The following is a 27,977-nucleotide window of genomic DNA, read 5'->3' on the forward strand; positions in this document are numbered from 1 at the left end:
AAAAAAAAAATGTAGTATCTTGGCTTCCATGGCAGACCTGCTTCTGAGAGCACCTCTGGGCAGGACCTGTGTATTAACAAGCCCTCTGGTGACACTGGTGCATGTTAAGTTTGCCAACCAGTGCTAGCTGCACATTGTAATCACCCAGGCAGGATTTAAGAATGCCCAGGCCATATCTGAGGCCAACTATGGAGTGTCTCTGAATGGGACTCAGGCCTCAGCATTTTTTGAAGCCCCTGGGTGAGTCCAGTGTTCAACTTTTAGACTGAGATCCACTGTCTTAGTGGTGGGGACAGTGTTCCCTTGAGGGCATAGTGAGCACTTTGGATCGTTGGTAAGACATCCTCATTAGGTGTAGAGGCAGAGTCTGAGAGTCACAAGGGTGAGGCTAATATGCAGCGTCAATCTAAAGATTTGGGATCTTTGTAAGATTTTCAGATCTTAAATGTATACAATGAGGGAGGAAAAAGGAAGAAGTGATTCCAGAGCAGTAATGTTCCCCCTGCCAGGGGGGCAAAGGGCACTGAGGTCAGCATGCTCAAATCGTTCATTACCTCGCCTACTGTAGCTGAGGAAACTGAAGCCTGCAAAGGCCTGAAGCCGGAAGGTGCATAGGCCAGCTGAGATTCACTCACTTCAGTGGCATAACCCACGCCCTTCTTCAAGTCTCCCTTTGACAGCTCCCCAAATTCCGACTCCTTCAAGTGCCGTTTGATGTCTCACTTGTTACGTTTTGTTGTATTTGCCTTTTTGTTCGGTACAGATAAAAAATAATGAACCTTTGATCAACGTGCTTTACAAAGTGCTGAAGAAGTCAGCACGGGGCTGTCGGCCCAGGAGAAGCGTAAGATGCTGTGATCTGTGTCTCCAAGCAGGGCCATTCCACCGCTTCCGGCTCCCTGCTGACTCCATCACTTGCTAACTGGGGTGCTCTCCTAATGGCCCCAGGCTTCCTGCCAGTCATTTCTGTTTATTTTCTTTGTATTAATCTCCCCTCAGCGTTTTGGCTGATGCACCAGGCTGAACCTCTCATCTGTGATGTCCTGTGACTCCATCTTCCGTGCTGTCATGGGGGTGCAGGGCTGGCCTTGCTTGTGTGTGTCGCCATCGTCGCTCGTCTACCCCCAGGCTTAGGGCTGATCTGGATAGAGACCAGTGTGGTCTGTCAGGAGAGCGGCAGTTCCCAGGAACGTGGGAACTGCCTTCCTTAGAGGAACGTGGTATCCTCAGAGTCTACCATGGCTCTGGGCTTAGGTGACTCCCCCTGGCAGGATGTCGATGTCTGAAAACAGTCCAGAACTACTGGATTGTCAGAAAAGTCAGGACATAGTTTTTCTATGTTTTTTCAAGCAAAAATGCATTATGACTTTTCCAACAACCCAATAGAACAAAACAGCCCCCAGCTCCCCTTAGAGGCAGAAGCAATAAATGAGATGTGGCCAGCTTTTGTAGCTTCCAAGGAAGGCTGGAGGTTGGAGTAGTTGCGATGTCCGGTTAACCCCAGCTCCAAGGAAAGGGATGTCAGGATGTGGTGCAGGTCAGGTAGGGTGCCCGTTAGCCCCTGGCACAGACTTCCCAATAGCGAGTGCCCGCTGACTGTCACTTTGTCTCACGACAGACCCTGGGGACCCACAGTTGATGTTTTAATGTATTTAAACATTGCTCTCACAGACTGCAATAAACTATTTCATAGTAGCCTCCACTCTCGGGCAAAGCCTAAAATTCAGCCTACAGGAACTTTGCATTATGGAAGAACTATTGGTAGCTGTCACGAGAAAGCTGTGGAGCTGCATTCTTAAAGCATATGAGCTTTACCCTCTAGGGAGCGGTCTTGGGCCGTGACCACAGCCAGCTTGGTTCAGTTATAGTCCGAGACACACTAGGCAGGCATTTCCTGAATAGCGTCCTTACCTAGGCCTGGGCTGCACTTTGAAGATTCAGAGAAATAGCTCCTGTCCCCACAGGCACTGCTGATTTGGTTATTGTGTAGTGAAGGGGACAGAACACCATCCCCAGAACTAAGCCCCAAGTCATGAGGAACACGGATGAGGGAGGAGCTCCCTGGAAGGGCGGAGAGCCAGCAAATGGGTCACCCCTGGTGAGCCCCTAATCCTAACAAAACTAATCATTTTAATTCCAGCCACACATTGAAAGGGCACAAGAGAAATTTACTAGTATCCTGCTAGAGAGATGGAAACATGCATGTGTATTTAAATGGAAATGAAAGCCCAGTTATTTGGAAGCGCTTTGTCACGGGGCACTTCAAAGAAACTATTACTGATTTTTATAATGACTGATTCATCTCCAAATGGTTGAATTTATAGTCAGTGTTCTAGGAAGGCAGCAAAGCGTATACTTTGAGAAAGCTTTCTGTCAAATCGTTTAAAAGATTCCGTTTCTCAAAATGCTCTTTTTGTGTAGAATACCTCTCTCCTTTCCTGCTGGCGCTGGATAAATGAGGCATTGCTCAATCAGGTCCTTGCCCCGCTATTTAAGTGCCAGAAAAATATCATCTATAAAATGCTTCAGTGAAATAAGGGGAAGAGTTTTGCTGGGAGGAAAAATCTCCAAAGCATAGCTCAGTTTGAAGGGATTTCTACCTAGGAAATGAACCATCGGTCACTTGGCGGGAGAGTAGAAGGCTCTTTGTCCGCTGTGCTGGGGTCTGGTATACACGGTGGAGACCGCCCTGCCTTTATCTGTTCCCCAAGTGCTGCCTGCGAAACTGAGCTGTTTGAAGCTCACCAGGATTAACCCCAGCCCTCCCCTTCTCTTCCTGTCTTGCCCCTCCCTTTCCCCAGGTCCTGGAAGGAGCCAGCACAGCCTGCTGGTGTGTGAGTTGTCACCACAGTCCATGTCCTGTGAGTGTGTGTGTATGTGTGTTTACACATGATCTGCCAGTTTGAAGAGCAGAATTTGCTGGAGTTCTGCTTTTCCCAAGAACTGCACTGACCTACACATGCTTTTCTTCAACCGACCTGCAGTGCAGGAAGCTTTTACAGAGCCTCCTGGGTGCTAGTCTTGTGTTCCAGGCTGAATATAAGAAAGACAGTGTAGAATGTGACCAGAGGCAGCCAGGGAATTGGGGTTGGGGTGGGGGTTGGGGCAAAGGGTAGTGTCTGCAGCCCAAATTCAGTTGGTAGCCTACGCACGTAGAGGTCATTCTCCCTTGACATTTAGATTTGCTGATGAGACTCGTTAGGGAGTAAGTGTATAGGACACTTGTGCACGTGGTGGCCTGCACACGGAGAGGAATGTTTGCTGATACAGATCTTTCTCTTAAAATGGGGTTATGCCTCACACCTATTGTAAGTTGAAGATATACGTTGAAAAGCATTGAACACGACTAACCTACTGAACATTAGCCTCATTTGTCTTAAACATGCACAGGCACTTACATTCCTTGCAGTTGGACAAAAGCATCTGCAAAGTCGAAGTAGTGTTGTGTTGAGTATCTCAGACACAATTGGGCATTTTGTCGATATCATGGGATATGGAAGCACAAAGCACAGTAGCTAAAAAAAACTCTGGCCATACAGGACAGTACAGAGTATGGCTTGTTACTCCTCATGATCACAGAGCTGATGGGGAGCTCCAGCTTCCCACCCTTACCCAGTATGGGAGTTTATACCACATAGTGCTAGCCTGGAAACGGTCAGAATTCTAAGTATGACTTCTCCTAAGTATCACTTTTGCACCATCATCAAGTAAAAAGTTCCTGAGTCGAACCATAGTGCATTAGGGACTCTGTTATTTTTGCCTCTGATTCTTATTCACCAACGTACTGGACTTCTTCAGTTGAAACAGGAAGAAAGTGAGGGCCATTTTTCTAGCCACCGCCTGTGTGTGCATACTGACACCCTCAGCAATGCACACACACTGCCTGTCTCTGCTGCTAATTCCACTAATTCCACCTTCTGTTTCATGGCAAGATGCACAGAGTTGTGCAAGTGGCTTATTAAAACTAAGCCTGGTTATCCCTGACTGAGGCATGGCCTTGGGGCTACATCTGTGAAAAGTGCCCCCACCCCAGCTCAGCTGGGTGAATTTGCTCGAGTTCTGGGGGGAAAGTAAACATGAGTTAAGAGTTGGATTGGCAACATGGGAGACAGTGAGAGACGGGCCATTTAGTGCAATGTTGGGAAGGATGAGCCATGTGAAATCCTTCTGGTATGTAAGTTTGGGTGATTTTTGCATGCTGCTTTGTGATTTCCTTCATTGAGAGAACAGGGTACTTTCATTTATTCAGGATCAGTTAGAACCCCAGCCAGAATTACCCAGGCTCCTCCTCCTCTGACCAGATCCTCTTCCTAAACAGTGTGGGTGAGGGAGGCCTTACTCAGGGAAGTGGACTGTGTGGGGACTTCCTTAAACTAAGGCTTGATGATGTGGGAGGTTTGCTTGTTCTCCTGGGCCACATGCCCCTCTGCTGTGGGTTCTGTCACCTGTGTTTGATGCCAGGTTCAGTACATAGCTCTCTTATCACTAGCAAATCCTCGGAGATTTATACTGAACATATTCTGGGCAAAGACAAGCATCCAGTTAGTGATACTGTAACTTTAATGTCTGTATTGTCTGTAACTTGAGAAATTTACAAGGCCTCCCTGGATCTCAAGAAGGATTTGGTTTTTCCCTGAAATGAAATAGGCATGGAAGTAAAGCAAATATCACCCAAGCTTTAACACCTCTCATGCCATGACCACCCCTGCCATCGCCAAGACTTCCATACACATCCATCGTGTGGCTAACCTTTCCTTGCTGTGTTATGATCATGAACCCCATGGTTAAGTCTCCTTTAAATTGTTCACCTCCCAGATGACAGGCCGGGACATTCTCAAGGACCGCAGTCTGAAGCCAGTGAAAATCGCCGAAAGTGACATTGACGTGAGTGAACATCGTCTGGGGCTGACCCTCTTGGCTGCCCCGCTACTCCAGGCTGGGGGGAACCCCTCAGGCAGGGTTGAGGTGGTTCTATAGCCAAAGGCTTTCTGATCACTCTCCAAGGCTGTACCCCTTTTCATCAGCCCAGACCCTCTCCAACTTATTTTTTTACTCGCAGGTCAAACTGAGCATCCTTTGTGAACAAGACAGGATCCTCCAGGATTTGGAAGACAAGATACGAGCCCTCAAGGAAAACAAAGTAAGTACCACTTTTGCATAATCTTGGGCTGGGTGGAGGGGGCTTTTGTCACCTGACTTTCCTCAGACAAGACTGAACTTTCATATTAGTACCGAATAGCAGGTGTTACTTTAGCCAGAACACGTCTTTGGGTTTAAAAGATATTTCTTGGGGGTTTCTGTGTGAACCTGGAGGAACTCTTATAGGGATCAGTCTTATTATTCCAAGAACTGCTTCCTGCACCCTTCCCCTCTCAATTCTGCTCTGATCCCCACTCCCTGGAGGGTCTGCAAGGAGACTCTGAAAAAGGAGAGCTGTATGTGATGTACATCCCTGGTATGTAACATCTCAGGCTCTGAGATATTACCCTGGACGGGGCACCCTGGACCGGGCACCCAAGGACAGGGCTACCCTGGAGAAAGTGGCTGCAGTTCTAACAGGGTCATGATCTCACTTTCTAAAGCTCCTTTCCTCCTCGGATGAGGAGTGTGGAGGATGCAAGTGTGGCTGGGAGGGCAGGTCACCAGGACTTCAGTGATGTTAGATCTCAGACAGTGTCAGTTTTTTCCTCTTTTTTTTTTTTTTTTTTGTATTTGAATAAAACATTTTATTGGGGATGCCAAGATTTATAACATGCCTCTTTTCCCAGAGCTTAATGCATTTTCCTTGACTTCTTAGTTTTCCTTGACTTCTTAGTAGTTGGACTTATGCCCACTTTATTGATCAGAAAACTGAGGAGCAGACCTGTTGTGTGATTTGCCCACTCAGTGGATAGAGTCAGAGCTAGAATCAGAGGTCCCATCATTACAGGGTAGCCCAGAGTGGACTGGGCCGCCTGTTGGTGAGGCCTCACCCACGTGCTCACAATTCAGTTATACTGCAGGTAAAGGGTCAATAACAGGTTTATTTACAAAAGGGGAAAGGAATAGGAAACAACCCAGGGGAAGAGAGTGGGATACAAAGTAACTGGAATACCTTAGGGCTAGGCTGACTGAACACACCGAGTCCGGAGAGCCTTTTCCCGAGCGAGAGAAAGAGAGATGCAATCACGCCCTATTTATCCCCCAAATGTCCCAGAATTCCTGCTAGCTCCGCCCTTGGGTCCTCGCAGTTCTCTCCCTGGTACTGCTGGGAGTTGTAGTTTCCAATCACTGGAGTAAGGGGTAGGGTCCAGAAAGCTGGAGTAGAGGGTGGAGTCTCCATAAGACTCTGCAGAGTTCCCTTTAGGACATCCTTCCCCTTAACATTGTCAGCCTCAGTTAGACCCAACAGGTCTGTTTAGTCCCTGGCATGGTATGGGGAAGCCTCCAGGGACTGTCTTGCTATCTTCTTGCTCTCTGGTGCAGGACCAACTAGAGTCGGTGCTGGAAGTGTTGCACAGACAGACGGAGCAGTACCGGGACCAGCCCCAGCACCTGGAGAACATTGCCTACCAGCAGAGGTTGCTGCAAGAGGACCTTGTCCACATCCGGGCCACGCTCTCCAGAGAGTCCACTGTGCGTAGAGGGTTGGGGGGTGGTGGTGGTGGTAGATGCTTCCCATTTTGAGCCCCAGCATGATCTAGGAAGGGGGCTGCTTTTCTCATCCCCCAAACTGTAGCAGAGTTGGTGGTCAGGGGTGAGAGTCTCATAACTTACCTTGTCTAGGGGTGACATGTCTGACCCCAAGGTGCATTAGGGTGTTTTCCATCAACGACTCTTGGATAGCTGCAGTGACCAAATTTCTCCGAACTGCCTGGAAGGCCAGTCCCCGCATCTGTGTGCAGTTCATTCTAAGATCTCAGCACACCCACATCTTCATTTGTTCACCTGATGAAGTGCAGGCCCTTTCTACCCAGGGTCTGACTAGAGTATCCCAACTTGCTCTGGACTCCCCTCTTTCCATGGCTGGGTCAACAGTGGACTCTTGTGTGTGTGCCCGTAAGGCCCGGGGGTGAGGGATAACTAAGACTCAGAGCATTTCCTTGACCAACAGGAGATGGAAAATGCTTGGAACGAATACCTGAAGTTGGAGGGTGATGTGGAGCAGCTGAAGCAGACCCTGCAGGAGCAACACAGAAGGGCCTTCTTCTTCCAGGTATCAAGGCCTTTTCATTCTTAGCTTTCATTTTTATTGCTTTCACCCATGAGCACTGTGTGTATGACCGAGGGCCTTTGTCCTTAGCTTTCCCCCAGAGCTAAGCCATTTACCACCCCAGCTGTCCCTTGGGGTCCCTCTCCCTGTCCTGGCTGTGATGAGCATTACCCCAGCTCCCTTTGCTCTTTGCTGTCAATAAGAAGCTTGTGGGTGTCTTTTTAAGGGTTTTACTATTGAGCATTTGAGGAAACAGCCCCGAGAGGAGACAGATACCAGTCTTCAGAACCTTAGACTTGAGAGTGATCTGTGTTCTTGACCCAATCTTGGGTTCCTCTCTACTCATTTAGGCCACAGCCCTTCCTTCCCTCCTCCAATTCCTCAAGATAAATGTTATCCAACCTTTTCCTGAAGAGTGGAGAGAATTCAGGCCCACAAGGTGCCTCTGGTCCCCAGGTAGTCATTGCATTGCTGGAGGGCAGGCCAGGAGACGCCCAGTTTTTGCCGCCCCGTTTTTGCTGCCCCTGCCCCAGTCTGGAAAGGCAGCCTTAGTCCCGGCCTTCCTCTGTCCTTACAGGCCAGGCCACCCTTTTGATAGCTGCTTCTTCCCCCAAGGGTGAGAAAATGGAAAGGCCCTGTGCCATTTGTCTTTTCACAGTTTGGGTCCCCCAGCTTCCCAGCATTCCCTCATTTAGGCACCGACCTGGCTTCCTCCTCACCCTCAAAGCTTTAAAAATGGAAAATAACCTACACTGGAACCCAGCTTCACATCTGTATCTTCAGGACCCTGTAGAATCCAATGCATCTGAATTCACTGACTGAGACTTCCTGTGGGGGCGGCTCTGTACTCGGCTTGCTGACTTGAACTCATGCTAGCCGAGGCTCCTCATTCAAGAGGTTTAATCAGTGCTGACTCTCCAGACACTGGCCTCCCGCCTGGAAAGTGAAGCAGATTCAGGAGGGGGTTCAGCTCTGCTATCCCTCCACTCACCCAGAGAACCTGGGGCGGGGGCTAGGGGGTGTGAGGAAGCTTAACTGTGTCCCAGGTTGGACCTGTAAAGTAGCGCCTGTCTGTCTCTGCTGCTGCTGGGTTTTGCTTTTTACAATGTCCCTTCATTTGAGTCAATATTTTCCTCCTTTTTAAAATTGTATCCCCAGAATTTAGCATAATGGCTTGAAAATACTAGGTGAATATTGTCGGCAAAGACCTTCAAACAAGTATTTGTAGGTACTAGTTCCTTGACTTGCCCTGTCCTGTGGTACCTGTCTTCTTGGACAGGTCTTAATGTCTGCGTTGTTTTGGAGCAATAATTTTAGCCTTTCATTCCTTGTGTTTCTATAATTATATAAGTAGCACATGAATATATATATGTGTGTGTGTGTGTGTGTGTGTGTATGTATGTATGTAAAGGCCAGTGAGAAGCAGAAACAAAAGCCAAAGCTCCCCTCTCCTCTCCCTTTCTGCCTGGCTCCCTACATTCAATCAGGGAGTCAGTTCATACTGTTGCCCTCCAGACTGTTTTCTATGCATCTCTAGACATATATAGAACAGTATAGTTTATTTGGGGATGGCAGCTGGGTTTCCTTATACGCTGGAACATGTTTTCTTTGTCATAACTTTATGTTGTGCTAATCTTCTCAGGCAAGACATCCCCCAAGTTTGTGCTGCCCTCTACCATAGCTACTTATATTTAAATAAAGCTGTATTCCATAGGCACACTAGAATCATCTCAAGTGCTCTGTTGTTACACGTGGCTTATGGCTGCTGTATCTCAGAGCCCAGATGACAGAAGATGTGCGTTGAACAGAGTTGATCTAAGTAAATGAAATTCAATGAGTTCTTCTTAGCTGCTACCTAGTATTTCATAACCTGAACCTGCTGCACTTGGCCATTCCTCTTCTGTTGGGTCTTTAAGTTATTTGCAGCACTTTACTTTAGTAAACTGTGCAACAACAAACAGGTATGTAACCTTCCCAAGCTTGTTTACAAGCATTTTCCCGAGGTAGGCGCTTGGGGGTGGATCTGCTATTTGAAACTTCACCTAACTGTTGCTGATCCCACCAGCACTCCTGAAACAGCAAGCTCCAGAGCCCTCTCACAGGAAAGTACTGACCTGTGTGCCCACCTCCTCTCCCACGCTGGATGCTATCAGTTTTTTAAGGTTTTGTCAGTGTGATGCCTGGAGATTAAAGAACATCTGGTTTTAATTTACACTTATTTAATTAGCAGTTAAACATCTTTGGTGTGGTTACTGGCCCTTTGTATTTCTGTTCTGTCTGGTTTCATAGTGGTTTACTCTGCAGCAACCCCGCTCCAAAGAAAAGGGGGTACTAACTGGTGTTGTGGCAGGCTCTGTGGAGAATCTAGGCCTTACATTTAGAGGAGACCTGCCAGTTTGCAGCCTGCGGCTTGATTCCCCCCAGCTGGGGGCGTAGCTCATGCTATCCCCAAGTGTCATGCGCCCAGGGAAGCTCACAGGACCCTCCTTTGAGCAGATCTGGGTTGAATTGCAGCAGTAAGACCTTAACTCTGGAGCTGTGCTTGCAGCCTCCTACCAATGCACCTCCCTTTAGCCTGGGTGGGGGTGGGGGTGGGGGTGCTCTGAGAACATTCAGAGCATTTTCAGTGAAGTGCAGAGACTTTATTATGAATTTCTTGCTAGCCACCAAGATAGGGAAGTTCGAGAGTGAAAGAACATCCAGCTAACTGTGGGAGACGGTGAGGCCAGGCGAGGTGAGGTACCTGTGGGTCTCCCTCCTTTTGGACAAAGAACTTAAGCCTTCACTGATACCATCACAGGAGCCTTCCGGCTAGTGTGCTGTGAGCTATAGGAATGAAACCCCACCCCTTTGCCCCCACCCCCACCCCAAACTTCATCTTGTCATTGAGTTCTGAAATTCCATCTCCCCTGGAGAAACAGAGGTTCTCTGGCCCAGCTCCTCTTTGTTCCTCTCCTACACGTGGCAGGGGCAGAAAGGCAAGCTGGGGGCAGGGTTAGGGACAGATAGGTAGAGGTATGCCGGGAGTACGGAAGAGGGAGAGTTGACTTTAGTTCCATTTTCCTCCCCCACCTGTTCCCAACACTGCCCTTGGGGGCCTGAGCGGTAGCCGTCACCCCGTTAGCTTAGATGCACACTCTGGTTCAGTGGCGCATCTGTTCTAGACACTCAGACTTCAGTGGGGTGCTAAGCAGCAGCTGATTTGCTTGTCTGCCCTGAGGGGGTGTGTCAGTGTTAGGAGGCAGAAAGAGGGCAAGCACGTGAGCCCTCTGAGGACAGTGGGTTTCGGACAGCACAATCCAGTGTTTGATCAGCAAATTTTACCTTGTTGGTACTTTGTGCATCGTGGGATGAGAACCTACGAAGTGCCTGATGCTGTGAGGGTGCATCTGGAGTGCTTGGCTAGCTACAGCGTCTGGCCCTTCTTCCAGGGGCGCTGAGGGGCTCTTAGAGGAGAGGGGTGGGAAACCTTCCTTTCTCAGTCCCTAGGGAAAGACCATGGCTGTCCCCTCCCTTGATGACTCCAAAATCAAAATCACATTGTATTTGATATTTAGCCCCTCCCTGGGAGACCCTACTCACCTCTCTGCAGGCCTCTTCCTCTTCCACCTGGTCTCCGTGGCAACTTGTCAGCGTGCGCATATTTATGTAGCCTCTTATACTGTCCTTATCAAAAAACAATAGTCACTGGCCCTCCCTGGTGGCTCAGTGTGTTAAAGCAGAGCACTAAGAAGCTAAAGCCACTTCCGCATGAGTTCGATTCCCGCCAGCCCCGGAGGTGACCACATGGCGTGGCAGACCTCTCCTGACCCGCCCGCTGCTCCCCTCAGCAGTGTACTTTGTCGATCTGCCTGTTCTGCTCCCCACTCTGTCTCTGGTGAAGCCTCTCGCCGCTCCTGAGCCTCTGGCCTGTACCCCAGTTCTGTATGCACAAATAAATAAATCTTAAAAAAAAACACAATAGCCTATGAAGTCACATCCTTTCAAATTTGCCACTATACAGTGTACAATTTGGTGGTTTTTCTGGTAGATTCAGTTATGCAAACATTGCGACAATCAATTTTGATAGCCTTTTTTTTTTATCGCCCTGCGAAGGTCCTCCTTCATTCTCCCCACCCCTCATCTACCGAGTCTAGATATTTTACACAGATGGAATCCTACAGTACATGGCCTCTAGTCTGCTTCTTTCACTTAGTGGAATGTTTTCAGGGTTCATTTTGTTGTAGCAGACATGGGTACTTCATTTCTCTGTATTGCCACCTAATGTCCGCTGCTGTTTGTACTCATAACTGAGCCCCAAACCCAGGATTCAGCTTTGCCTTTGAAGAATGTTCTTTATCGTCTAGAGATGGGAGTCTTGCCTTCCATTCCCTTCCAGGTGGTGCTGAGACACTCTGTTAAGACTGTGGTAAAATACATATAACAAAAGGTATTATCTTGGCCTCTTTTAACACTTAAAATATTGCTGTGCACTCAATCTTCAGAGCTTTCTTCATCTTGCAAAACCAAAGTGTTGTGCATAGTAGACACCCACTTCCCAGTCCCTGTCCCCCGGCCTCTGATCCTTGCTCTTCCAATTCTGAATTTGACTACTCCAGATAACCTCATACACAGGAACTGTGCAGTATTTAGGGCAATCTGTTTTTTAAGTCAGGTAGAACTGGGGCATGTGGCCTGGTGAGAGCTCCTTTGAAAGTCCTTCCCTTGGACTTTGGGCATTTTCTGTCTGTTGTTTTCTGTGAGGCAGGCTTGGCTCTGGTCCTGAAAAGATTTCCCAAGGGGCTGTTACCCTCCTGAGGTGTGGGACTCTGTCTGCAGCAGCTGCATGAATCCTATGATGGAACTTCTGGTAAGGAGCTAAGAAGGAAATGAGCCACCACCTTGTCTTCTCAGGAGAAATCACAGATCCAGAAGGATTTGTGGAGGATTGAAGATGTCACTGCGGGCCTGAGTGCAAATAAAGAGAACTTCAAAATTCTGGTGGATTCCGTCAAAAATCCAGGTGAGTGGGCCTACGTCCTGGGGTTGGGGCTTGGATGATGGGGGTCGTTGGGGATGACTGGGCTTCTCCTTTCCTCTGAGGAAGGCCACCCCATCCTTTGTCTTCCTCCACACCCCTCAGAGAGAAAAACGGTGCCTTTGTTTCCTCACCCGCCTGTGCCTTCACTCTCGACTTCTGAGAGCAAGCCAGCCCCGCAGCCCAGCCCTCCCACCAGCCCCGTGAGGACCCCTCTGGAGGTTCGCCTCTTCCCCCAGCTGCAGACCTATGTGCCGTACCGACCTCACCCGCCCCAGCTGAGAAAAGTTGTGTCGCCCCTGCAGTCACCCACCAAGACGAAGCCCCCAGTTGTGAGTACCCACCTGCAGGAGATGTGCACCCTCATTTTCCCTCTGGCAGATGATTGTCCCACTCTGTTCTCAGATGAGCTTCCCTTGGGAGAGAAGCTTGAGGGGAGGGGGGTGCTGAGCAGATTTACCAGAGACAGAGTGAGGAGAACAGGCTGATGGACTGAAATACACTGCTGAGGGGAGCAGCTGGTAAGGCAGGAGAGGTCTGCTGCACCATGTGGGTCAGCTCCCTGGCTGGGGATTGAACTTGTGCTGCAGTAGCTGCAGCAGCTTCATAGTGCTGTGCTTTAACCCATTGTGCCACCAGGGAGAGTCCCCAACCAGGATCTTGAGAGAGCCCTGAACCAGAGTGCGCTCTGCTCCCAGAACTGGACAGGCCTTTCCAGATGATCCAGCCCAACCTTCCCATTTTGTAGCTGGACAGACTGGGGCCTGGTATGGAGGAAGTAACTGTGCTGGGTAGGGAGGAGTTGGCGGTGTGTGTCCCAGGCCGCCAGCCCCGTGAAGACGCACAGCCCCACTGCCTGCGGGCCACGAACTCATCCTGGCACAGGAGGAGAAGACTCGGAGGAAGAATGGGGTCGGAGCCGGGCACTCCCTTCTTCACTGCTCCTCCAGGGGAACAGTCCTATATGTTGGCTGAAGTGATTGTGTTCTGTCCCCGCCCTTCAGTCACCACTGTGCTGCTGCCACTCAGCAGCCCCTCAGGCCCCTCTCTGGTTCTCTTCTCTGAGCAGGATGAGGAGGCTCCTCCCAGGCCCCCACTCCCTGAGCTCTACAGCCCGGAGGACCAGCCCCCTGCTGTGCCGCCTCTGCCCAGGGAGGCCACTGTCATCCGGCACACGTCAGTGAGGGGACTCAAGCGGCAGTCAGACGAGAGGAAGCGAGACCGGGAGCAGGGGCAGTGTGTGAATGGGGACTCCAGGGTGAGCCGGGGGGACCCTGGGGCTGCCCCACGGCCTGTGGGGAGGTGGAGGGCGGCGTGACACTGGGCAGGAATGACGTCTCTGCCTCTGCCCCCAGGTGGAGCTCCGGTCATATGTGAGTGAGCCCGAGCTGGCGTCCTTCAGCGGGGACCTGGCCCAGCCCTCACTGGGACTCGTGGGCCCCGACAGCATGTACCAGACGCTGCCAGGCAGAGGTAAGGCTGGACTTTGTAGGGGCTCTTCTGGGACCCCGTCACAGCTACAGTACTGTTCCCCGCTCCTCAGCCTGTACGTCACACCCACCTGCCTGCGTCTGTTAGGGACCCTGGGCTGCAGGGAGCGTCCTACCTTCCTCCTCTGGCTGGCATTACAGTTCCCTTCCTCTTACATCTGTACCCCGGAGCAGTCATAGCTGTTTCTTCACAGGCCCTTAGTTAGTATTCCTAATAATCCTATGAGGGAAATACTATTATTCCCATGTTAGAGGTAAGAAATCCGAGACTCCAAGAAATTAAGTGACTTGCTGACCTAAGTAGTAACGGGTCAGAATACACCCCCAGTATCCTGGCCCCAGAGCCTCTGTGCACGCTGGGTGCTGCATCCCCATGGCCATCCCTGGCTTCCAGACGGGGCTTCCTCTGTTGTGTCACTCTACGGCGCAGTGAATCCTTTCTGCCGTCAAGCACACATTTCTCCCCAGCTTCTCCACTTTCTTTCTTCCTCCTCTACCCCTCCAAGATGGAGAGGGATGGGAATGAAGCCCTTAGACTTGCCTGCAACTCATTTCCCCCCATAGCTAAACCCTTTTCTTCACAAGCCCCCTGAGAGGTCACCCAGCCTTCCTGCTCCCGGCCCTCCTGAGACCCCTGGCTGTGTTCCTTCAGCTTTTCTCGCTCGATGCTCCTGTCTGCTCCTCGGGGTTGGGGTCAGGGAGGCGATCACATGCTTTCCCCTTTGCTGGGGCGAAAGGGAAGAGGACACAACTGTAGTTCTGGCGCCTTTGGTGGGGCCATATGACTTGTAGACTGTCATACTGTCTAGATAGCTGCATCCTGAGCTGTTCCTTGGGGGATGTGGGCTCTGGATTTTGCTGAATAAGGGCTGCAGCAGCCCTTGACACTGTGCTGGGGACCTTCATTTGTTCCAGCTTAGAGGCCTTGATCACCAGTGGCAGTACTGGTGGGTTTTGGGCAGGACAGTTCTTTGTTGCCTGGGAGTCTCTGCACCTCACAGGCCGCTTGAGTCTTCCCGTGTGCTAGACGTGAGATGCCAGCTACCAGATGCCAGGGACCTCCCCTGACTAGAGTTGCTGGTGGTAGAGAAAGCACAGGCACTCACCAGCCAACAGGTGAGAGGACTGCTCTACACTATAGACCCCAGACATGGGAAGCCGCTAGTCAGCGACACCCCTATATGTGAGATGTATATAGTGACACCCCTATATGTGAGTTTCTTGACCTCTCTGAGCCTCCTATTTGTACCTCTGCAATGGTCAAGTGAGGCTTGCTGTAGGGCCTTTGGGCAAGATCTGCCTCTAAAACATAGCACAGTGCCTGCCCATACAGTGACTGCTCCATACTCGGTGTATGTGCTCCGTGCCTCTCTCTTGTCTTCATTTATCTATTCATTCAGTCAACCATGCGTTGCCAATTGCACCATCTGGTTAGACAGGCGTTGATACTTGGCTACAGAAGGATATAGGGCAGAGTTGGTCTGCTGGGGCTTCTGAGAAGGCGTCACACAGCGGGCATCTGAGCTGGGTCATGCAGGATGCAAGAGTTCAAAAGGAAGACAGGGTGAAGGGCATTCCTCGCTCTCTTACTTGGCCGAGCAGCCCAGGTCTTCATGTGAGGGAAGACAGGGCAGTCCACTGATCTGGCGGGACAGAGGGCACCCCCGGGGCAGGCCTCTCATCCCTCCCACCCTCTACCCTGGGTCTTGTTCTCCCTGGCTATGGGGTAGAAGTAGGGTGGGCAGGGACTGCGCCCTCTTTGTTCCCCCCTGGAATGGAGGTGACTGGGGAAGGCAGTGACCTGTCGGCCCCACCACACGTACACTTGCTTTTCTCTCTCTTCACTAAGGGCTCTCGGGGTCCACGTCACGGCTCCAGCAGTCTTCTACCATCGCTCCCTACGTCACCCTCCGGAGGGGCCTAAATGCCGACAGCAGCAAGGTGACCTTCCCTGTGAGTGGCCTGGGAGTTCTTGAGGACTTGCCACCCTCTGTTCCCGGAGGGAGGGGCTCCGAGGTAGACAGTCACAGGCCATCTACAAGCCTGGGGACAGCCCTCGGGTGACTTCAGCCCCTTCGGAGCCCAGCTTCCTGACCCAGGTGCTCAGGGATGCCTTCCCCACACCCACCAAGAAGGCATCCCATGCCCCTTTCCATTTCCTGAGGACCCTCCACTTTAGTCTTTCAGGCTCCCGGGGAGGACCTGTGTGCATGTGTGCCCAACTGGACAAACGTGGCCTCAGTGTCTCCATCTGCAGAGTGGATGCTACCCTCTGAGGGTCAGGGAAAACATGTCCTTTTGTGTGCTTAAGAGAAGTGGTTTTATGGCCAAGAGCATCAGAGAAACAGAGAGGGAGACTGAGAGAATGTGAGAGTGAATGTGAGAGACACAGAATAGCCAGCAGGCGGCTGCCCTGTCGCCATCCCAGCCGCTGAATCTCTTGCCTTCCTCCTCCTCAGAGACCCAAGAGTGCCTTGGAGCGCCTGTACTCAGGGGACCACCAGAAGGGCAAGATGAGCGCTGAGGAGCAGCTGGAACGCATGAAGCGACACCAGAAGGCCCTGGTCCGGGAGCGCAAGAAGACGCTGAGCCAAGGAGAGAGGACGGGCGTCTCCTCATCCCGCTACCTCAGCCAGCCGCTCCCTGGAGATCTCGGCTCAGTATGTTAGGAGGGTGCAGACAGGGGCTGGGACAGGGAGCAGAGCTTCCCCGAGTCCCCACAACGCAGCATGTCACACCCCAGAGAGCGGGCGGTTGACCTCAATGGCTCCAAGAATACCCCGTGGGGCTGTTTGTCCACACCCAGGACATTGTGTAATCTGGTCAGGGGAACCTGGAACCAGAGCAGGAGAGGGGATGTTCCAGGAGGAGTCTGAGGAAATGTCCAGCATCAGTGCTCCAAGCTGAGCTTGACTGGGCCTTTGTAGGCATTCAACGTCTGTAAGGCTGAGTCAGTTCAAAGAGTGTAGGAGGAAGATGGTGACATGACCTGATGAGGAGGAAGACAAGTCACCAGATTTCCAAACTTCTAGGCGGATGCCCTGAGCACAAGATCATGCCAGAAAACCCTGGTGGTGCGCACAGGCCTCATGGTGCCCCTGAGAGCTCAGGGATCTGCTGCCCCCTGGTGGTGCTTCCCTGCATTTACACCCTGCCCAGCCGCCTTAGGCCCCTTTTGGAAATAACTCCGTTTGACTTGTCCGGTAATTTGAAATCAAGTATCTCCTTGGACTGCTAGCCTGACTGTTCTTTCCCTCATTCATTGCACAAGCTCTTTTGCTTTTAGTGTTACCGCTCATTGCCTCTCTAACCCTGCCTGATTGTGTTTACAGAAGCTTTCATTTGCATTGAACGTTCTCTAACTGGCCTGTGCACTTTGTTACCAGGCCTATCATAACAATTCCTGTCGCCACAGCCTAGCGAGCACTCCCATGTGTGCCTCCGCTTTCTGCTGCCCCTTTGTGCACGGGGTCATCATTCACTCACCCCCAGAGTTGCCCCACCAGGCTGAGCCAACCTGCTGCTGGGGGCGGTGATCATTGGCAGAGGTCTGGACACTATGCATTTATCTGTCCTCACCTTCCATCTGCCCGTCTGGACTGTAGACATGGCCTTTAGAGATTATACGTTTGAATAAATTCTACCAAGTCTGAAGATGTTGAGCTTTAAAAATTCCTTCAGCCCCATGGCACAGTTTCACATGGCAAACCTTTTGTGTTTCTGGTATTTTTAATAAGTAGAATGGATAGTAAGGTACATTGTGTTCTGTCGGGATGGGGCTTCTGCCCTTAGACACCAAAGGAGTAAGACCCAGGCCACTCATACCCAGAGAAGCTACAAAGCTGGTAACTCTTAAACTTTATAAGCAAATGTCATATGGATGAACACTGACCTTTACAACATAATGTATCAAGTGTGGAAAGATGATCAAAAATTATAACTGGAAAACCTTGTAAATTTTCTCTGCTTCAACGCCAACAATAAACGTGTTGCTTAATGACTGTGGATTGGCGTGGTTCTTCCCCAGGATACATCACAGGGTTTAGTGAACTGTTTCTGTAAGTGGAAGCAATCAGGCTGGGTTTAAATGAGGAGTTGTCTCTGTTTTGTGAGCATGTAAGAATTTTCCTTATGAATCATTTACTTTTTCATCCTTAAAACTTCAGCCACACCTTCCTTCCACTGGAAACCACCATGCAAGCGTATGGCGAGCTTGTGCCTGAATGGGTGAAAGTGCTGTGGAGTTGGGGCTTTGAGGGGACTGACGGGTTCATCAAGACAATCCCGACCTCTTGGGGCTTTGTGAGGTAGATGGGTGAGCAGAAGGACATGAAGCATCTGTGTGGCTTCCGCTCGGGAGAAGGACTTTGGGTCTGTTCTAGCTGTTAACCTGCTAGGAACCGAGAGTCCATGGGGATGAAGGTGGAAGAGCCCAGCCGTTGTGCTGGATATCTTAACGTGGCCTTGTTTAAGTTTTCCCTCTGTAAAGAGAGTTTATTGCAAGTTGATACTGAAGAACAGCTTTCGGACACATTGCACTTAACGTTTCAATTTTTCACGGTTTTGGATTTTGTCCTAACTCTAAGAAAACTTTTGTCCCAATGAAGTGCTGTGGCTCCCGGCTGCTCTCTGACCCCACTGTCTTCCCACCGCTGCTGTGCAGGGGTCCTCACCCCAGATGTGGCCTCTGGGGGTGCCCACAAGAGGGGCTCTCGCTCCTCCCCTTGTTTATTCAGACACAAAGGGCTTATCATTTCTACAATTTCTGTGCTGGGACTTATGACTTCTGAGCCAGAAAACTTTCCCCAACCCATGGGGCCACAGAAGGGGTGACTCTCTGGGGCTCTGTCACAGGTTTGGCTTGGGGTTCATCCTTAGCCCTGGGAACCTCATATCCCTGGGGACCGTTGTGAATCTAAAGTCATGAACTGTGCTCTGGGAGTGCATGTTTGACCCTGGGGTCCAAGACCAGAGAGAAACCCCTGTGTCTGCTATCAGGTCTCACTCTCTTCTGCACCAGCAGGGCCCAGCAGTGCTACACAGCAGCTGACTGGTCTCAGAGACGAGGAGGCAAGGTCCACGGTCATGTGGCTTTTCCCCAGTGGGCCACAGGCCCACGTTCCAAAGGACCCCAGAGCCTGCAAGACCCACACAAAGGGGGCAGGCTGACTCTGTTAGGGAAGTGACTACATTTAACCCTCTTATTCTGTTGCCAGTGGAAGCGCGAGCAGGACTTTGACCTGCAGCTGCTGGAACGGGCCGTGCAAGGGGAAAGAAAGGACAAGGAAGAGAATGGCTGGTTGAAAGTGCAGGCCATCCCTGTCACTGAGGTGGACCTGGAACCGCAAGACTATGGCTTGGACATCAGCAGAGAGGTGAGGGCGAGGCTTCCTTCCTGCTCCCCAGCTCCCCCACCCCCTGCCTTTGGGCTTACTGTCGGAGCCAGTGTGTTCTGAATTGGAGAGAGAGCTCAGCTTTAGTGCAGCCCAGGAAAACAGAGGGCCACAGCTTCAGGCAATGCAAGATGTCAGGTAATAAGAGATTGGAGATTGTAAGCTCCACTCTATCTCTGTAACTTGGAGCAAGTCACTTACCTTCTTTCTGCTTCACTGGCCTTGGCAATAAAGGGGTTGTGAGGACTAAGCAACTCAGCATGTAGCCAGAAGGTCAGAAAGCCATGAGCACAGGGCCTGGCACCAAATATGCATGTATCAGGTAGTTATTATTATGAAGGGTTTCCTGGAAACCCAGGGGGGAAACTGTCCTTGCACCTGGCTGGTCAGACTGACTTGGACAATGTGGGGCAAGTTTAGAAATGACAGGTGAAATTTCCACCCACGCAAAGCCTGTAGCCTTCTGGTCTGAATTCCTCTGGCGCCCTCTGGTGGCTCAAATGCATCATGACTGAGAGGCCCAGGAAAGCAGCCAACCGCCTGGATGACGGACTACCCCAGGGAAGAGAAAGGGCGTTCAGAGGGTGGCAGATTCTGGGTCTTCAAGAGAGAGGGTGGTCTCTGGCAGCCTATGTTTATAAACTCTGTAGGGAAGAGTCTATAGCTTTTAGATTTGCCTTTGTGCACATAGAGCGTGGGGCCACATAGAGTCGGAGTTCCGAATATTTGCTCAAGACTGATGAATAAATCACATGGTGGTCTGTAGGTGTACTTGTATGAGGGCTTGGCCTGCCCTGAAATTGCAGAAGAGGAAATGCTCTCCTGATGTGAAGGACAGATTTAGCCGTGTAGGAGTGAGTTGATGCCCCTGACTTGCCCAGTGTTGGGGTCAGCTGAGGTTCCAGGGCCTAAGGGGTTGGTTAGTCCCCAGTTCTCAGACTTCTTTTCTTTGGCTCTTCTGAAATAACCAAAGGTCTGTGCTTTCTCAGATTCACCAAAGAAGCTTCTACACACTGTCTTGGCAGTGGAAGTGCTCTTTATAATGTCCTAGTTGGTCTCCTAGCCAGGGGAAAAAGCCCTTCCTTATCTCTAACCTAAATCTACTTGCTACAATGTAATCTGCTTCCTTCCTCTGGATCTGCCTTCTTTGGAAGGAACAGAAAAGGGCTTATTTCTTGACATCTTTCGCCAGCATGAAAGGTCTGCTACAGTTTAAATGGACTTCAGATTTACCCGGGGTTGGGTTTAACTTGTTTTTACAAGTGTCAACCAACCTCATTTTCATGACCTATTGTAATTCAGGGAAGAAAAGTTTCCTGGAATGTGTGAAAGTTGTCTTTGGGATTCTTAGCCCAAGTAAGTTTCCACAAACTGAGGTAGCTATTGGCTTCGTATAAGAGATGGTGGGCCATTCTCCTCCACAAAGCACTAGGTAGAGTCTGGCTGCCTCCTGTCCAGATTAGAGGAGCTTTTGTAGGGACAGAAAGTACCATTGCTTCCTAACATCCAGCCACCCCTCTGTCTGCCCACCAGCCCATCCTAGTTGCTGAGGGCTTCTATGTGTCATGCCCCTCCACTAGACATCAGAGAGACAAACAGGAAATGGGAGGCAGTGATAGGGGCCAGTGGGTGGGGGTGGGGGATGGGGGGAGCAGGGAAGGCTCCTGGTGGTGGGTGGAAAGGATGAGAAAGAGTCTGAAGCCAGAGGGCTGTGCTGTCAGTGAGGCTGGAGAGGTTGGCAGGGGTCAGACCAGGCAGATCCAGGATTGCTCATCCAATCCTGAGAGCTTCTAGTCTAGTTATGCTGTACCCCTTCAGCAATATGAGTTTTTGGGTATGCTGGAAAGACCATGACTGACAAGGGACTCTGCTGGGTCGCTCCTGTGACTCTTGTGTGGAGGGGCCAGGGCGGGGACACAGGTCCCCGCCCAAACATCTGAGCCTCCTTCCCCCTCCTTCTGGCCCTCTCCTCAGCTGTCCAAGCCAGAGAAGGTCTCAATCCCTGAGCGCTATGTGGAACTGGACCCCGAAGAGCCACCCAGCCTTGAGGAGCTCCAGGCGCGGTATCGAAAAGCCGAGAAGATCCGTAATATCCTCACCCGGTCCAGGTCAGCCTCCTAGTGCCCAGGTCTTCATAGCCCTCCAGGCCTGTGTTCCTCCCACACCCCTAGAGTAGAACAAAGGCCAGGCTGGCCAGGGTGTGCATCCTGCTAGGTCTCCCACTCAAGTAGGACGGGGCAGGCTGGCTCTCAGCGTGCCCGCCACCCTTCATTGCCGGGGTCATCTGGGAGGCCCTGCAGTACTCAGTGAGCCAGTTCTGTGTCCTGTCACTCTGACAAGTGTGGTAACAAGTAGACGCCTTGGAGAGCCGCGCCAAGGCCCCAAGAATGGCCCTCCCAGCATGAGGGCTGTGTTCCCACACACAGAACTGTAGACCAGAGCCAGGGTCCCCAGCTCTGCCTGAGGTACCGAAGGCCTTTCCCTCTTGCCTGGATGCCAGGACAGGTCCTAGGGAGTGACTTTCCGGTCCCCTTAGCCTTCATAGATTCAGAAATGTAACCTTGATTTACATGAGCCTTCTTTTCAAGCCAAATTAACTATTTCATGACTGGATTGAGTAAGACCTGAGAGATAAATCTCTTACTTCGAGGCCTGTGATTCCCCCGAGAGACACTAAGTACAAACCGTTCGGGTGTTCGGGCACATGTCTCAGTCTAGAGAAAAGTGGCTTGTTTTTATCTGCTGCGGCCCAAAAGAGCGAGAACCTGCAGTCAGGGACATCGGCCACCCCACCCCGAGGCAGGTGTCAGGGGCTCCGAGGGCCTCACCCTTTCTCTGGCCCTCCTGCAGCATGTGTAACCTGCAGTCCGCAGCAGGCCAGGACCGGAACAGCGTGGCTGACCTGGACTCACAGCTGCAGGAGCAGGAGCGCATCATCAACATCTCCTACGCCCTGGCCTCTGAGGCCTCCCAGCGCAGCAAGCAGGTGGCAGGTGAGGCGGGGGATGCCAGCCCTGGAACCAGGCCCCACCCATCACTCCCTGTGGGGCCCAGCGCTGCTAGTCAGGGAGTCCGCAGGCTCGTTTGCTGAGTCTCAGGCTCGTTCGCTGAGGCCAGTGTGTGTTCCCTGATTCCACGAGCACAGGCTGAGCTGGTGAGTTGGAGCGGACAGTGGGGGCCTAGCGCTCCTCAGGAGCTCAGGAAAGGGGCCTGGAGGAGGTGGGAGGTGTGGATGTGGCGGGGATGCCTCTTGCTTATTCTTAAATCTGGGAGTGGTGCTGCCATTCAGCTTTCTCTGAGGTTGCTCGTGACAAGCAGGGTTTTCAGGCCTCTGAGAGAAAGGGTCAAGGCTGAGGTTTCTGGCCTCGTGAAGAGCAAGTGGGAAAGCACAAAAGGGGGACCCCTGCTTTGGTCCCCAAGTCATCTTATCAGTCTGTGCCAGAAAGCAGGACTTGAACAGTGGAACTTTAGTGACCCGTGGGAAAAAATAACATGGTGGGTTGGATAGGAGGATGCACCTGCGTGTGTATGTGCAGGTGTGTTTCCCCTCAGCCAGGAACAGGACCCGTGACTTCTCCCTCCACCCATCTCCTCCCACCCCCAACCCCCCCCTCACCCTGGGTGCTGTCCCACTGCCTCATGGGTGCTCTCAGCCCGGCGTGCTCTAGGCCTTCTGGGGAGGGGACGGTTATCGGCCCTGAGTCCTCACCAGTCCTCCAAAAGAGGCCCTAAAAGCGGCCAAGGCTGGGACCTGCAGGGCTCTGCAGTGACTAGCCTCAGAGTGTCTGTCTAGTTTGGGGAGCTGCGCTTAAGTATCACCTCAAGAGCTAGGAGAGTGGCCGAGGAGGAGGAGGACCCAGGGGCTCAGCAGAAGCCTGGCCTCTGTCCCCCAGACCCTGAGCGCTGCACAGAGTTCCCAGCACCCCACTGTTCTTACCCCCTTTGGGACACACTGGGTAGATTGAGAGGTGGTCCATGTCGGGACCTGGGGGGGACACTTGAGGTTTGGCCCTATCTTCTGATGTCCCAGGGGCTCCTTGCAGCTCATCTCAGCTCATGGGTTCCAGAGGGGGCTGCTGCTCCCCCATTATAAAGTGCCTGTGTGGACCTCTGTCCTCAGCTTCCTCACCACAGCAGACGAGCATGCCTCAAACCCCCACTCTGCCATCAGTCAGCAGGGCCTCCTCACTTCCCCGCTGTGTGGTCACCTCTGCTGCCCCCCTTCCTCACTTTTGCTCCCTCTCTATGTCAGAGACACATCTGGGAACTGCAGCCAGACCTTACGGACGTGCCCCCAAGCCCAGGCCTCTCGTGGTGGGCGGCAAGGCCACACAGCCCTGCCCAGGGCGGTGTCTGCTGCTGCAGGAGCAGACAAGGGGCCTAACACACTGCCTAATTCCTATGTGCCCGTCTAGCGCAGCAGCTGGCCCTCCTCCCGCCTAAAGCCCCCCTGTCCTCCAGGACGGTGCCACCTTACCCCCCTTTAAGCAACGGACTCCACTACACCTTTGTCTAACACCTGCCAAGTAAGAGACCCCGCGTGCCCCCATGCTGTGCTGCACGTGCCCCTCCCATCCTTTGCTGTTGGCGCTTCCTTCCCCTGGCAAAGCGGCCGCTGGGGAGACCGCCCTGACGGGTGGGCAGGTGGCGTCCTAGGGACCCCGTCCTCCGCAGCTCAGATACAGGGAATACGTGGGGTCCCCACCCCCTGCCTCCCTGAGTTCCCCGGCACCAGAACTGGGCCCCACTCCCATGGGCAGAGGGCAGACTGAGGGTTTGGGAAGGAAGAGTTGGATCTTGGCACCTCGGTGTTCTGGCCAAAGAAATCAAAGTGCGGGAAAACTAGAAAAAATCTAGTTTTACAGATTAGGAAATGGACACAGTAAGGGGCTGGGGACCTCCTCTGGATCCTGTGGAATTTTTGTTAGAGCAAGGACTAGGACCCCCACCTCCACCCCTGAACTCCCCCCACCCCCGTGGTGGCCACTTGGGAACTTAGGAGGGAGGAGGAGGGAGCTGCAGGGAGTCTACCCAGTAGATATGAACTGGGCCCTCAGGCTCTCAGAACCCCCGGAGCCACCCTGCAGCCCCTCCCTGTGGGTGGCCAGTGAGGAGAGGTGGCAGGGATTAGAGGAGCAGGAACTGGGCCCTCAGGCTCTCAGAACCCCCGGAGCCACCCTGCAGCCCCTCCCCGTGGGTGGCCAGTGAGGAGAGGTGGCAGGGATTAGAGGAGCAGCAGTGGGCCCCGCGGCAGGTGCTCAGTTCTGGGCTTCAGCCCGTTGCTCCTGAGCTGTCACTTACCTGTCTCCATCGTCCTTTCCCTGACATTCGCCCTCACTGCCACCCCCTTTCTTCACTCTGAAGACACTGTGGCTGAGATTGCTGCGTAGCTACTATGCCCAGGCGTTGTGCTAAGCCTCCCTCTGACCCCCACAGCAGCCCTGTCAATATGCTCACCCCCATTTTACAGAGAAGGAGGCAAAGCTCAGAGACCTTGAGGGACTTGCCCAGGGAGTCGCAGCTTAAGGTCAGAGCCAGGGCTTGAACCCCTGTGGTGGGAGCCCAGGGCCTCTGTTTATCACCCGCGGTGACTCATCTGGACCACCTCCAGGAGCTCCAAGTCTTTGGAGACGGGAGTGAAGTGCCCGGGATGAAGAGTGCATGTGTTGGTGGTTTTGGCAGGTGTCCCAGCCGGGAGCAGAGTCCCACTCCCTGTGTGTGGGCCTGCGGGAGGCGTGGAGCAGGCCTGTCTCGGAGCACTTCAGGGAAATGCCCCCCGCGGGTCCTGCAGCAGGGGGTGTGTGGGTTTCCCTTGGAGATGTGCACACGGAGAACATCACCCAGAGAAGCAGAGAGGGCTCTGTTCCTCCTGGCTTTGGTGCCTCCCCTCCCCCCCCCCCAGCTTGTGTAGAGCTTCAGTTAGGATCACTGCATCCAACTTCCCTGTTACCCTCCCAGCACCCTCATTGGGAGCTGGCTACGATCACTAGATTTTAGGTTTAAAAGTGAGGCCTGTGGTGGCTGAGGATTACCCAAAGCCCCTGCAGTGAGTGAAGGGCAGGGCCCAAGCTGGACCCCACAGACCTCTTTGATCAGGCTTTTGCCCTGTCAGAGCAGAGACCCAGTCCGGAGCCAGTCCGGGCCTGATGGTAGAAGTGGCAGGGGTGGAGGGAGACCCAGGGTCCCCGCCCCACAGCGGCCGCATTGCCCTACCTCCCAGCTCCGCTGCTCTGTCCTGTCAGCCTGCATTCCCTGTCACATGTGTGCACAGACATGCCCCCCACCTGCTTCCAGATGTGGCCAGGGTCCTGCAGCTTCTCATCATCTCCTGTGCTTTTTGCCAGCCCAGGCAGTGAGTGACCCGTGACCCAACAAGCAGAAGACAAGTCTGGCGGCAGGGGCCCAGTGGAACCAGCTTCCTCCGAGAAGATTGAGCTCTCTTCCCCCAAGGAACCCCCTTCCAGCTCAGCAGGGGTTCCTGCTGGAGGACGGAGCAGCCCCCACCCCCACAACTGTGGGGTGTTACCTGAGGGCTACATCCTCATAGCCCTCCCCCACACTTATTTTAGCTGACTCCTTTTTACATATGACAAAGGCACTTTTGATACTGTAAAATACTGACATTGTATTTTAGAATCAGAATATATTTTATAACGTTCACGTCAAGGGCTGAGTGACTGGAGAGGTGAGGATGCGGGATTTGGAGCTTCACATGCAGACGCAGGTACCACTGCACCGAAGGTGTGGGTGGGGGCAGAAGGGCAGTCCAGTGTGTGATGAACTCAGGTGAAGGTTGGATCTGAGAGTGTGCTTCCAGTAGATTCCAGCGTTAGGCTCGTTGGCATGCTTTTAGGGGAGAGGGGGCGCTTGGCTTCAGAAATCAGCCCCCCTGACCTGACCTGATGAGCAGCTCTGGGGTGTGAAACTCACTGAGTTGGCACGTAGAGCCAAGCCTGTGCCTTGACTCTTGGGTTTGGCGTCGGGGCAACACAGTATGTTCCAGAACTTTGGCTCCCCAACCCACCCATGAGGTTCTCTCAGCAAAGGACTCTTCTCAGAAAGAGAGAAGCAGTATGCTTTGAATTAAAAATTCTTTGAAATGCAGAGGTGAGAGGAAGTACTTTTCATTGTATCATAAGCAATAAACCCTGCCCTGGGTAGCATCTGCCTGAAGTTCCTGATTCTACACTAAGCTGGGGCAACGATCCTGGGACCTTCGTCGCCTCCCCTGGAGAACCTAGGGCAGCTTTCCTGGGACTTGGGGCCAGGTGCTCCCCCCAGATGGTGGCAGCCAGCAGGCACAGGATGGCTGGACTTTGGCTTCACTTCCAGTTCAAAATGAGGTGAGGGCTGCCAAGCCAGGCATGGGATGTTTGTGGTCCTTTGTTAAAGTCATGAGTTCGTGATATCTGCACACCGAAAATGATGTTTAAAAGGAGGGAGGAAAACCCCACCTCCATTGGGTGGAGCCACACTTTAAATGAAAATCTGTGACTATGGTCAGAAAAAAACTCTCAAATATATTTAGAAGTTGCTGTCTATTTTTAACTAACTCCATATGCTGCCAATATCAACTTCATGACATTTGCCAAAACAAGATTTTATTTTTGCCTTTATAAGATTTTGTTGGAAAAATGAAATGAATATTTTGCAAGAAAAAGTTAATTTAAATAAAAGTGTAATGGTTTGCAAAAAAAAAAAAAAAGTGAGCTACAGATTAAAATATTCACCTGATATGCTTTGCTGTTTCTTACTGGCTCTGTGAGTGGCTTTGTGTAAGCTGTTCCCCATTTCTTTGGAAAACTCCCATGTCAGCTCTTGCCTGTTTGTGTTTGCCTCTGAAGGCTTCTCCTCATGACATCTCCTCGCCACTTGATCGACTTTGGAGGCCTGGGGGAAGAAGGCCTGTGGTCTCCGGCCCTTGGCTGGGCCTCAGCAGCTGCTCAGGTGGTCTCCAGCTCTACCCCACCCTGTGGGGGAGCCGTGGGCTGTGGGCTCTGGTGTGGGGCTGGTTTGGCAGGCAGAGTGCAATCCAAGATAGCAGGAGGGAAGTCACGGGCCCCCTTCCAGCCCGCACGCCACCCACTCATTCCAATGAAGCGGGTTAGTGCCGGATCATTACAGACGGGATTTGTATTGAATTCATTTTGACTTGTGATGAATGCTTAAAAAAAGAAGGCAGAGGCCAGTTCAGTTTCGGGATGTGTATGTTTCCAAGTTTGTTTTTAGGGCATGTTTTCTATTGCCAAGAAACGCGCTCGAGGTTTAGGGTGCCTCTCCAACTATTTAAACTGGGGAAAATACATTCCAGGGCCTACTGAACAGAAGACACTGCTGCTTTTTTTTTTTTTTTTTCTTTCAACCTACTGATCTCTTTTGGAATTATAAAATAAAAATGACTCCTCCATTTCAAGAGTTACTTGTAGATATCTCCATAACAGATGGGGATGGGTGAGGAGAGGATTTCTCCAAAACTGAGTGCCAAGGGGGGAAGAGAGACAGGAGGTAGTGACATTTTCTTTATTTATTTATACATACAGAACTGGGGTACAGGCCAGAGGTGCAGGGGCGGTGAGAGGATTCACCAGAGACAGAGTGGGGAGCAGAACAGGCCGACTGATGAAGTACACTGCTGAGGGGAGCAGCGGGTGGGTCAGAAGAGGTCTGCTGCGCCATGTGGGTCACCTCTAGAGCGGGGGTCAAACTCATGCTGAGGTGACTTTAGCTTCTTAGTGCTGTGCTTTAACCCACTGTGCCACCAGGGAGGGCCCTGTAGACATTTTCTTAATGAAAACTCATGTTTTTCTTACAGTTAGTCTCAGTTTGTTTCATACACACAACCCTGTGGAGGAGCACATGGTGACTAACTGCTTCCTCTGGAATGC

At 51.9% G+C, this 27,977-nt stretch overlaps 1 protein-coding gene across 2 annotated transcripts in view; it reads left to right on the forward strand.

The window, feature by feature from the left end:
* The window catches only part of PLEKHA7 (pleckstrin homology domain containing, family A member 7), a 79,526-nt gene extending 52,802 nt beyond the window's left edge, over window positions 1–26,724 (forward strand). The window contains exons 7-20 of one of the 2 annotated variants that reach the window (XM_012725660.1): window positions 4,816–4,884; window positions 5,060–5,140; window positions 6,466–6,615; window positions 7,094–7,195; window positions 12,086–12,194; window positions 12,315–12,541; window positions 13,279–13,467; window positions 13,565–13,682; window positions 15,549–15,640; window positions 16,159–16,359; window positions 18,916–19,074; window positions 21,067–21,200; window positions 21,943–22,085; window positions 25,437–26,724. In XM_012725660.1, the coding sequence (XP_012581114.1) occupies window positions 4,816–4,884; window positions 5,060–5,140; window positions 6,466–6,615; window positions 7,094–7,195; window positions 12,086–12,194; window positions 12,315–12,541; window positions 13,279–13,467; window positions 13,565–13,682; window positions 15,549–15,640; window positions 16,159–16,359; window positions 18,916–19,074; window positions 21,067–21,200; window positions 21,943–22,085; window positions 25,437–25,459 (1,797 nt within the window). In that variant the 3' untranslated portion in view covers window positions 25,460–26,724. Of the gene's footprint in view, window positions 1–4,815; window positions 4,885–5,059; window positions 5,141–6,465; window positions 6,616–7,093; window positions 7,196–12,085; window positions 12,195–12,314; window positions 12,542–13,278; window positions 13,468–13,564; window positions 13,683–15,548; window positions 15,653–16,158; window positions 17,691–18,915; window positions 19,075–21,066; window positions 21,201–21,942; window positions 22,086–25,436 lie in introns of those variants that run through there. The other variant, XM_012725661.1, reaches the window with a different exon arrangement.
* The last annotated feature ends 1,253 nt before the right edge of the window (window positions 26,725–27,977 follow it).

This window comes from Condylura cristata, unplaced genomic scaffold (assembly GCF_000260355.1).
Source record: "Condylura cristata isolate star-nosed mole 26May11 unplaced genomic scaffold, ConCri1.0 scaffold00015, whole genome shotgun sequence".
Lineage (NCBI taxonomy): Eukaryota > Metazoa > Chordata > Mammalia > Eulipotyphla > Talpidae > Condylura > Condylura cristata.